The 11,038-nt window shown below is 53.1% G+C and overlaps 2 protein-coding genes across 2 annotated transcripts in view; both read left to right on the top strand.

Annotated features, from left to right (window-relative positions):
* The first annotated feature begins 1,428 nt into the window (after positions 1-1,428).
* PHPT1 (phosphohistidine phosphatase 1) lies at positions 1,429-3,423 on the top strand. The gene is made up of 3 exons (XM_019540499.1): positions 1,429-1,587; positions 1,824-1,948; positions 3,028-3,423. Exons 1-3 carry the CDS (start codon positions 1,452-1,454, stop codon positions 3,118-3,120), a joined length of 354 nt encoding a protein of 117 aa, XP_019396044.1. The 5' UTR covers positions 1,429-1,451; the 3' UTR covers positions 3,121-3,423.
* A 7,049-nt stretch (positions 3,424-10,472) lies between these two features.
* Positions 10,473-11,038, top strand: part of MAMDC4 (MAM domain containing 4) — a 28,785-nt gene continuing 28,219 nt past the window's right edge. The window contains exon 1 of the mRNA XM_019540498.1: positions 10,473-10,995. Within this exon, the coding sequence (XP_019396043.1) occupies positions 10,953-10,995 (43 nt within the window). The 5' untranslated portion in view covers positions 10,473-10,952. The remainder of the gene's footprint in view (positions 10,996-11,038) is intronic.

Below are 11,038 nucleotides of genomic sequence, written 5' to 3'. Positions count from 1 at the left end.
GGGTTAGTTCTTGTGGTCTGGGCTACCCTGGTCCCCTGAGCTGCACCTGTCCATGCAGATATGGAAGGTGTTGGCTGTGCTGGGCCACAGGCTGGGACCCCAGCTTGCTCCCTGGGAATCCCTCTCCCCCAGGAGCAGTATAGGGTGCATGACATGCATCCTAGACCCATGCCTCCAGCTGTGGGGCCACCTCAGAAAGTGGCTCTTTCAATCCCTAGAGCATCTGCTGAAGTGGACTTGAGCTCACGGAAGCTTGTGCTCTCCGGGCTCCACACGTTAAAGGATGTGGACAGTGAGAGAGGGTCCAGAGATGGGCAACAAAAATGGTCAAGGGCTTGGAAAGAGAGTCATCCGAGGAGAGTTAGGGATGGTCAGCTTGTGGGAAAGGTGCTGAAGAAGGGACATGAAAGCAGTCTTCAAATACTTGAAGGGCTGCCATAAAGAGCCGAGAAAGCAGCTTCTCTTTCTCACTGCAGAGGAGGATGACCACCACTGGCTTGAAGTTGCAGCAAAGCCGATTTAGATCAGATATCCGGAAAAGGTCTTCACCGTGAGTGCAGCGAGCAGTGGCTCAGATGCCCAGGGGAGTGGTGGACTCCCCATCACTGGCCGTCTTCAAGAAGGGGTTGGACTGGGGCTGCCAGCTGGGGATGTCTAGGCGCAGCAATGCCATGTCCTGCCATGGGGATTTCCCAGGCTCCTGGGCTTTGCTGCTTGCCCCGCCATTCTGCTACTGTTCAGTGTTTTCAAGCCCCGGCAGAGGCGCCAGGTGTTGGCTGCAGCCCAGGCTTGGGGCTCCAGACCCCTACCAATGCTCCTGCTGGGCCCAGAGCCAGAGGTTTGTGGCAACAGAGCCTCGGCTCCGGCTCAGACTGACCCAGGAAGGAATTTTACCCCATAATCAGACATGGTGGGGGGGGACGACAACTGTCCCCTCTGCAGGGACTCAGGCATCTCCCGGCCCCGGGGCCTGCCCTGGCAGCATGGGGCAGAGCAGGAAGCTGTGGCCCGCTGGGTGAGGCCTGGTCTGTGGGGCCCAGGGACCGGGCAGTGAGTTGCGGCGCGGTCTGGACACCAGCTGTGTAGGGCCCTAGGACTGTGGGGGGCCTTGGACACTTGGGTCCCATGGGGTGGCACGGAGGGGGGGATCCAGGTGTCCCATTGAGGAGGGGGGTGGCACTGTAGGGGCCTGGACAGCTGGGCCTGCAGGCCTCTCCTCAGTTAGTCTCTAAGGTGCAACCCTCCCTGCCTCTACCTCCCTTTAACCCTAGATTTTCTTGTCGGCAAAAATCTGCCCCATCCACACCCCTTTTAAGGATTTCAGACGCTTTTTAACACCGCCTCTCTCTGATTGGCCGAGGCCGCGGCGGTCCTCCAGCGTCATTGGTGGAGGCGCCGTGCAGTGCCCGCCCCCTTGGCGTCATTGGCGGCGGGGCGCTGTGCTGTGGGTGATGGCGGATCTGAGCGCGGTGCCGGACGTGGATATCGACGCTGACGGCGTCTTCAAGTACGTGCTGCTCCGCGTGCGGCCCCCGAGCGGCGCCCCCAAGGATGTGGTGCGGGGCTACGGCTGGGCCGAGTACCACGGTGAGCCGCGGCCGTCCCGGGTGTCCCCACGGGGGGGCGGGGGAAGGTCCTGGGTGTCCCCAGGGGGGAGGGTCCTAGGTGCCCCCACGGGGGGGCGGGGGAAGGTCCTGGGTGTCCCCAGTGGGGAGGGTCTTAGGTGTCCGCACGGGGGGGGGACGACAACCCAGTGCCTGCAGTGCTGGGTCCCGGGTGGGGGCACAGCGGGGCCTACCTGCACTAACCCCCGCCCCGCACAGCCGACATCTACGAGCAGGCGGCCGCAGAGCTGGAGCCGCGGGGCTTCCAGTGCGAGTGCCTGGGCGGCGGCCGCATCGCTCACCAGAGCGCCGAGCGCCGGATCCACGTCTACGGTTACTCGGTGGTGAGTCGGGACCTGCCGGGCCGCGGTTCGCTCCTGGGCGGGGCGGGATCTTCCATGGCCCCGATGCTGGGGCTGGACCCGCACCCACTGCCCGGGCTCTGGCCTCAGTTAGCTTGCTCATCGTCCGGGTGCGCGTGGGGCCGGGAGCTGGCGCTTGCCAGGGCTGTCCCGGGTGACGCTTGCACGGCGGCAAGGCCTGGCAGGGCTGTGTGCCCGCTGGCGTGGGGCGGGCATCGCAGGCCAGGCTTGCTGCTTTTGTCTGCTTGGATGGCAAAGAAAGGCGGTGAGTGGGGCGGTGCTGGCGCTGTTGCGGCGCCGTGGCCAGAACCCTGGTGGCGCAGGCGGGGGCAGCAGTGCCCTGGCTTTCCCCAGCAGCTTTTGGGCTGGGCCGTTTCTGGGAGCGGGGAGAGCTGCAGGGGCTCCCTGCTTCTGTGAGGGTTGGACTCGCTGTCCTGGGACTCTTCTGCCTTTGCTGCTGCCTCTGCTAGAAGCAGGCCCTAATGAAACCCAGCCAGAGCTGCGCACGTGCTGTGTTCGCTGCTGCGTCCCCTGTGGAGGCTGCCACTCAAGGCCCATCCCACACCGGTCCCTCCGAGGCCCAGAGCAGAGCAAGGCTGGAAGGGTTTGCACCACTGGCGACACAGAAGGGGTGCACCCCCTGCAAAAAGTGCTGCTGATGGTGGCATCTGGGTGGTTGCGCTTGTCACCCTGCCGACACCTCTGCAGCCATCTGTAGGAGCTCCCTGCTCACCGCTGACACCACCGCTGCCGCCTGCAGGCGGTTGCCGTGCTCCCCAGCTTCTGGGGGCACATGGCGTTCATAGCAGGCTCAGCCGATTTGATGCCCACGTGTCTGGTGCCCAGCACCAGGCTGCAGTGTGCTCTGTGGACTGCTACCAGGCATCGATCGGGACTGCTTAGTATTTTTAGATCCAGGATTGTTGCCTAGTTCCTTCTGCCTCTCATCCTACCAGATGCTCTGATGGCTCAGGGCTGGGCGCTGCGGGCTCTCCTGGGATGTGCTTTGCATGGCTACCAGCACCTCCTTCACGGTCTGATTCTTTTTTCTCTTCCTCCAGGGCTTTGGTCGCGCAAAACACTCTGTGTCCACAGAGAAACTGAAAGCCAAGTACCCTGACTATGAGGTTACCTGGGCCGATGAGGGTTATTGACATGACCGTGCCTGGCAGTAGCAGTGCTGAAACTGGAACTGAACTTTCTGCTTCCCTGCCCTGAGGCTCACTGGGCTCTGCTGCCTTGCCTTGGGTTGGAGCCCTCATCTTTAATGAAGCTCCATGCTCTTGGGAAGCTTCTGGTGGGAGGGAGCTGAATCTGGTGCATGGGGAAGTTGTGGGCCTCCAGGTCCTTCAGATCTATGGATCTATGCATTGTCTTAGTGCCATTAACTTGGGTTGGTACAGGATTTTATCCTTAGTGTTGACTGTGAGAATTAAAACATATGGAGAGACCATTCATCCCCATTCTGTGTGTCATACATGTGCTAACCCCTGTCTTACTGGCTCAGCTTGCTGGTCTCATGTGGCCAGCTAACTGAGCTTTAGTTAGCTATGTTTAGCATCTGCATTGCAGTTGATTGTCACACCTGAAGTGCTCAGGCTATGCACAGAAGCTGCCATTTAAGGCCTAGATACAGAGGCCAGTGTCCTGGAAGCTGCAGATGTGAAGAACAGTGTTGTCTTTCCCCATTAAGATTGAAAGATTGTTCCTCATATAGAAGGAAGTAGGGGACACAGTTGGGAGTGGAGCCCAAACTAGAGATGCACTAAGAGCTTGGAAGAGGCGGGGCGGATCCTGGGTTATCCATGATGCATTATGTTGCCCAAGTTGAGAAAACATAGGGAGGAGCTAGGAGTTGCTGAGGAGGATAGAGAAGGTGGAAAGAGTGGTAGGCATCTAGCTTTGCTATCATGCACCCAGGGCAGTACCCACAGGTGACCTCTAGAAGCAAAGAGGCCTGATTGAGCCAGAAACAAGAGAAAGGGGATAACCAGTGAACCGGACAAGGTAAACCACAGGGCCCCTGTACCTGGCAAAAAGGCAATAGAAGAACAAGGGTCTTAAGGCCAAAGAGGACCAGTGAGATCATCCAGTTTGACCTCCCTCCTAATGCTAGCCATGGACCCTTACTGAGGGACTTGGGCATCAAGCCTAGAGCAGATCGCATAGAAAAGCACCCAGTGTTGGTTGAAAGGCTTCGTGATGACACCACCTCTCCAGGAACCTGTCCTTGTTAGTGTCTCCTGTAATTGGAATTTGTCCATGTTCACTTTGAGCTGCTGGATCTTGCGTCTACCCCTAGATTGAAACAATCTTCTCCTACAAATCTCTGCCCATTACAGTTACCTGTAGGTCACCTTGGAGTTGCCTCTTATCCTTGGATCAACTAAATTTAGATTGAAGCTTCTGGAGTCTCTTGCTCTCTCTGGTATGCTTACCAGACCTGTAATTACTGCTGGAGCTGGAGCTGTTCCTTTTTTGGGGTATGAATGCCAGAAGAGGGCACTACACAGTGGTAATACCACTCCCCATCCTATGTAAGGTTTACTTGTTTAGATATGCATGGATCTTTTGCCCCTATTGCTTCAGCAGGGCACTGGGAGCTAAGGGCACGGGGGTCTTTAAGACCTTTTTGGAATAATGTCCCAGGATACTGCCTCCCAACTTAGATGGCTTGGCCTTGCATTGGACTCTTCAATAATGTTGCCCTGACCATGGTAGCAGAGGCTTGGAAGAGGTTCGCTGTGGTTCCCTTGTTTGGGGGCTTAAGGATAGGGTAGAAAAACAGCTGTTGGGGATGATCCAAGGGAACTTGATCCTGCCTTGGAGAAGGCAGGTGAGGTCCCTTTCAATTCTACCTTGGGGCCCATCTTGCCAAGCAAATCAGATGTGTGTATATAATAATGGACCTGGTGCTTCACCAATTTTTGTCATCTGCAAGTTTTACTAGCAGTTTTATACCTTCTGTGCCACTTTTTTGGCATCAAGATATGATGAGTGATTAAACTAAATGCCCCATAGGACCCTATTAAGTCAATGCCACTGTCTGAACTTGTTATACCAAACCTGGGATTATTTTGGTCGGCAGACCGTATAGCAATGCTGCTTCATCCTTGTAACTGTTTTTTGACTGCCTGTCACAGGAGCCTTCTCATGGCCTTGCCTGGATTGATGTCAGGTTAACTGGCCTACAGTGGTAGAATAAAAGCCTTAGGGTGGATGAATATGACTCATCTTGCTTCTGTCCAGCCTGCACTGCTCAAAATTAGACAGCAAAGCAAATGACCTCAAGTTTAGAGATGTGGGGTATTTAAGCCTTTTTAAGTCAGCCCACTTGCTACAGTGCTCAGTTAAGGACTGAGTTGTCCATATGAATTGCCTGTAAGCAAATAGGGATAGGAATATGACAGTTACTGCTGGGAAGTTTCCTGTGGTTTTACAGTCCTGAGAACCAATGGTCTCAGTTTCAGTGAGGAGTTTCTTTTCCCTCCAGTACCAACATTCTTGTGTAATTTTGTGAGCCAGCTCATTTATCCCAGGGCCAAAGGGATGGGATTAGCCCAGTGTTAGAACTGTTTTCCTCCATCCCCACCCGATCTCTAAAGGGAGGCACTTTTGTCTGGAGTGGACCCAGTCTATGAGGTTTGGGGAAGGGAGAAAGCAAGATGCTTTTCACCTGGCAGGATCCATTTTTCTCCAGCAGAGGGCACTCCCCTACAAGCACTGAGGCTGCCTGTGAGTTTAAGGCCCCTTGACAGGTCACTCGTCTAATATAGTGGTCTCCAAACTTTTTTGATTGCGCACCCCTATCAGTAAAACATTTTTGAGCAGGTACTCCCAATATATGTATATTTATATAAATATAAATAGAAGTTCTAATATTTTCTTCCTGCACCCCAGTGGATTGTCTTGTACGCACCCCACTTTGGAGACCACTGCTCTGATAGATGGAGTGGCGAGGAGCTGTACATGGTCAGGGCCCCTGGGCTGGTGTGGGAACTGGACAGCAGCGTGAACCAGGGGTTCAGGATCACCTTCACCAGTGAAGTGAAATACAGGTACTTAAGCAAGCGGGGAGTAATGTTTAACATGGTACCCTTTGAATCATTCCAGTGACAGGACCTGGAATACATGGTTTTCACTCAGCAGTTTGCCTTCAAGGCTTTGGTAAAGACCAGACCAAAGCATCATAAAGAAAAACTGCCAGGTTGCAACCCGTGCTGTTGCTCTCACGCTGTGTTAAAAAATCCCAGCAGGAGAGGTACTGCTGGCTGGGGGTCAAGTGCTTTCCCCATCCCTGTAAACACTACAAACGCTAGAGTGCTCCAGTGGAGCCAAGATGGACATCACCCTCATATGCCTTAGTGATCATGTATCATGCACCCCCATGTGCGCTCAAGGGCTTAGCAACTGCACAGCAAATCTTCCCTGAAGGCCAACCTCGCTTTTACCTATAAGGTAAATTTTCTGTTACAGCCCCACACCTGCCTGATCCCCTCAGCCTCATTTTTTCATGCCTAAACAATGCATTGACCATGCTGCTGGTATTATATGGGAGTATGCTAGGAATACAGGGGTTTAATCTAGCCAAGATCAGACTAAAGCTTCATCTATTGGAGAAATCACTCTGCAGTGTATTTAGTCAGTCAGTGTTAGCTGCAGCTAATGCAAAAGGCTTATAGTCTGGCTTCTCATCTTTGGGATATAGCAGTCACCAGTCTGTGGGGTCAAGGTGGCTTTGCATTGCAGGACCCTTGCATTTTTCAGAGAAGTTGTGTTTCTCTGCAGGTTTGGTGTTTGCTGATCCAGCACTTCCCAGCCAGTGCAGGGTCAGGCAGGCATGTTCTTTGATAGCTCAGAAATGCATGGACCCTCTGGAGGCCACATCCTACCCTCACCCATGCTTTCAGTGCAGTTCTGATGTTGGCTCCCATGATGTATATCACTGTAGGTGACAACAGCATCAAGCTAGACATTTATGGCTTGATTGCGCCAGGCTAAGTCCAGTCTAGTGTCCAAGGACATCTTGGAAGCAGCAGGGACATGTTCTGCCCTGAACTCAGACTAAGGCAACAGAACCATGTAGCAGTCCTGAGTTCAGGGGCTGGCGTGTATGTGTGACAGAGAGAGAGAGAAAACACCTCTGCTCTATGCCTCAGAGTCCTGTTGTTAGGAGAGGTGCCATGTGCTGCAGAGGTGCCCTCAGCTACATATTCAGAGTCCCTCCAGGAGGACCAGGGAATTACTGTTATTAATGATGGGCAGATGCCTAGACCACTGCCTGTAGGAGACAGGCAGTGGCCCTGCCATAATGCCTCACAACCCTGTGACATTGTGGGGCACGTACAGTGAGGGAGGCCTGTGTACATGGTCAGGAGCCAGGAGAACAGGTAAACTTTGATGACCTTACCTGGAGTGAACCTCAGGTCTAAATACCTAAAGATCCTTCTTTTCACATCATTGTGGGGCAGGGGCCTTAACAAGAGTGTCCTCAGTGTCCAGGCTGGGACCACTGCCTAGGCTGGTGTTAGTAAGTAAACAATGCATGGCTCTCAAATGCTCTTTATCACCAGCTCTTGCATTATTTGCCAAGGAGGTCAATGTCATTGCCACCACTTTACAGATGGGGAAATTGAGGCACAAAGCATGGAAGTGTGGAAGCCCAGCTCTGTTGAACAGGGTGTAGGGATAGGGGTGACTAATTACTGATAGGAACATTTGAATGGCTGAAGAAGTAGAGAGAGAAAATGTCAAGCCAGCACCAGCCTCAGCCAGGAAATCCCTAGGAACAGAGGTGCCAAGTATGTGGGGGCCCAAGGGCCCTGGTCCCCCTCAGGAAGAGGGCTGTCACCTGAAATGCATAAAACTTTCCACATGTCCATCACCTTAGCCCCCCCCGCCAATAGTAAAAGTCAGTGCCTATGCCTAGAAACATGGTCCTGAGAAGAAGCAGAAGGGGAAAGAGCACTTTGGGAATGAGTGGACTTGCAAGAGCCTTGGAGCGGTGCATGCAGCGCTCCCTCTTTTGCTGTTTCCTGGGGCTGTTTGCTGTGTTCAGGGGTGCAAGACTTGTGTTCTTTGTAATCTAACAGGCTTTCATCAAAGAGTTGCTGGGCTCCCACATCGATTCTCTTCTTATCAGAAGCCAGCCCTTTGGTAACTGCCTAAGTCAAAAGGAATAGCACTGGTGTGCATAGGCATTTTCCTAGAGGCAAAAGCATGGTATGGCAAGCCTGCTGCCCAAGGTGGGCAAACATGGTAGCTGCTTGCAGAACTTGCAGAGGGTTGGAAAAACATAAAATAAGACCTACAGTATGAGCTAGAAACTTCACAAGTAATTCAAAGCAGCACCTAGTACTGAGGATCTTTATGTGGAGGTGAAATCTCCAGGGCAGTAACTGCAGAGTGCTTGACCAGACAGGTATCCAGCTGCCAGTAGTATGGAAGGGAAATGGATCAATGAGATGACCAGCCAACTCCTAGCTGAAGCCTGGAGGGTCTCCCATTCATTAGGAGAGGCCAGGACACTGTGGCCATCTCGGGATGTGCTAGTGGATGCGTTCCAACAAGATTTTACAGACTGAGAACGTGTGTTAAGCAAGGCATCAACATGGTGTGGATCCCACTGGAAGTCAGGCCTCTGGATGAGGGATTGGCCCAGCCAGAGGTGTGGGTGAGACAGGGCATTCACAACAGTTTGCTGTCTTGTTTGGAAATCCACCATGGCCCACGTTGGGGAGAGGCCAAATTATCTCAGCTCCAGTAATGCAGGTATCTGACTATCTGTGGACAACATTTGCTGGAAAGCCTGTTTGGTTCAGTTCAGCATCACAGCCCAGTGAGTGGCTGGGAAGATGCTCAGAGAGAGCGTTCCAGGTGAGTCACCCCAAGGGGACCATGCTGTAGTGTAGCGTTGCCTCTGTCTTCCATACCCAGCCTGGATTTTAGCTGCTAGCAGCCTTCTCCCCCCTTGGTCCAGATTTTCCAAACCTCAGCTATATCCAGTTTTCAAATCATCCCCTTTGTGTTCAGGGTGTCTGTCACACCACTTACCATACCCTGTGCTGAAGGGACAGCCTTTGGTGGAAGAGCACTAGGTTCTGCTGGATTATAGCGAATCCATTTGTGTGAAGCCTATGGACTGGTTGAAGGCTCAATGATACTTTCATGACCATACTTCCTCCATGGCCTGTGGAGCATTTTCCCTCATTGCCTCTAGCCACTCTCTATGAGGAGAGGCTGGGGGACCTGAACCTGTTCAGCCTCAGCAAACGGAGGCTATGGGGGGGATTTGGTGGCTGCCTACAAACTTGTTAGGGGAGATCAGCAGCAAATAGGAAGGACTTTATTCCCCCCTGGGGTGATGAAGAACAATGGCCAGAAGCTGCTGGAGAATAGGTTCAGGTTGGAGATTAGGAGGCACTATTTCACTGTTTGGGTGGTTAGGACCTGGAACCAACTTCCTAGGGAAGTGGTCCTTGCTCCTACGTTGGGTAAATTCAAAAAGAGGTTGGACAAACAGCTGTCTGGGGTTGTGTGACCCCAGCGTGTGCTCCGACCAGTGGCGGGGGGTTAGACTAGATGATCTATTTAGGTCCCTTCTGACCCCTAACTACTATGAAACTAGTGAGGTGCCTCTTAGGGGCTTGGTGTCCTCAGTGTCAGTCTTGTGTTGACCCAGTACAACACAATGTAGCTCTCTGGAGCCAGGGACCAGTTGATGCCAAATGAGGAGGTCTCATACTGGTCTGAGCTGGGACAAGTCTAGCCAGAATTCTAGAAACTCATCTCTACAGTCTTTCTCCCAGGAGCTCTCCAGCTGTTGTGACACCTCAGCTGGCAGGCATGGTTCCCTTTCTTGCCAGAGCCATTCAGCAAATAAACTCATTCCTGATCAAATCCACCTACAGCGTTAGCAGCCAAAGCAGGTCTCAATTCTTCCTTACTTCCCTGTGCTGGAAAGCTACCCCCATATGAAGCTGTGATGATGGAGGCAGGAATACTTGCCCCCGCAGACCAACTGACTGCAAACCATTCATATCACCTGGCCCATATCTTTCAAGGGAATTTCCATGGACCAAAGATACCTCCTTAGCAGTGATTTTAGGGCTAACAGCAACAGTGGAATCCAAACTACGTGTTAGGTCAGGCATGAGTGTGGCCTCCCAGTTGCTTGCTACAGGTGCTGTTTTCAAACCTATTTTTCCCCATTGTCTGGAAATGCCCAGTCATACCTCCATTTGAAACCAATGAAGAGGCAGCTAAAGGGCATGGCATATAAAAGCCCTGTGGTGAGATGCTGTGGGGACTGGAGCAGAGACGCAGGTCTTTTCCCTCTTGGGCCAATGAAGGAACTCAGCTAGGTGAGTGGCACCTCTCCAAGGGTGGTTACTGCACAGAGCCATGGTCACATACACTCAGCAAGGAAGTGACATGAGCACTGTGTACACCTAGGCACTGGCTGCTATGTTGATGGGTGCTGGTGCTTTCCAAAGCTCCTGGTTGAGAAGATGGGGACTGTGGCTTTGGGGGTCTCAAGGATAGAAGAGGAGGTTGTGAGAAGGTTCCTCAGGGCCCAGGCAAAACATGTGCAAGTTCCCTGTGGGGGAGCCCCAGAAAACCTTGTGCCCTTGCTCCTGCCCTGCCTCAGAATGAGATGGCTTTATGGTCACTGCTGTCCATGACTGGAGATAATGATTCTGTTGCAACCAAACAACAAGACTTGTTTCCAGTCCTAACTGTCCTGGGCTGCAGTGTCAAAGTCACCAGGGAAATTCCCTGCTAATAAAACCTGCTTCCCTGGTGCTGTAACTGCACCGGGTGCACAAGTGCAGAGGCACAGATAACAGTTGGGGCTGAAGTCCACTGCAGGTCAGGTCCTCAGGAGCACGTTCCAGCCTTTCCCGCTGCTGCTCAGCCCCTCCAGCAGCTGTGTCAGCCTCTCAGCCCCACGCCTTCGCCTTCGCCGGGACTGGTGGGCTAGGAGATGCCTGGCAGCTTGTTTCTCTGGTGGGTTCTGGTGCTCTCAGGTAAGTGCTCCCACGCACAACAACTCTGGGCTGCCAAGTGTAA

The sequence above is a fragment of the Crocodylus porosus genome, unplaced genomic scaffold, assembly GCF_001723895.1.
Source record: "Crocodylus porosus isolate Cpor-Errol unplaced genomic scaffold, CroPor_comp1, whole genome shotgun sequence".
Lineage (NCBI taxonomy): Eukaryota > Metazoa > Chordata > Crocodylia > Crocodylidae > Crocodylus > Crocodylus porosus.
Note: the sequence above shows the minus strand (reverse complement) of the source record. Positions and strands in the feature narration are given on the sequence as shown.

What these genes read in the sequence shown, in the direction of transcription:
- PHPT1 (XM_019540499.1), top strand. Translation starts at nt 1,452, where the DNA reads ATGGCGGATCTGAGCGCGGTGCCGGACGTGGATATCGACGCTGACGGC. An exon ending in CGGCTGGGCCGAGTACCACG is followed by an intron (nt 1,588 to 1,823) that starts GTGAGCCGCGGC and finishes CGCCCCGCACAG; the next exon opens with CCGACATCTACGAGCAGGCG. An exon ending in ACGTCTACGGTTACTCGGTG is followed by an intron (nt 1,949 to 3,027) that starts GTGAGTCGGGAC and finishes CTCTTCCTCCAG; the next exon opens with GGCTTTGGTCGCGCAAAACA.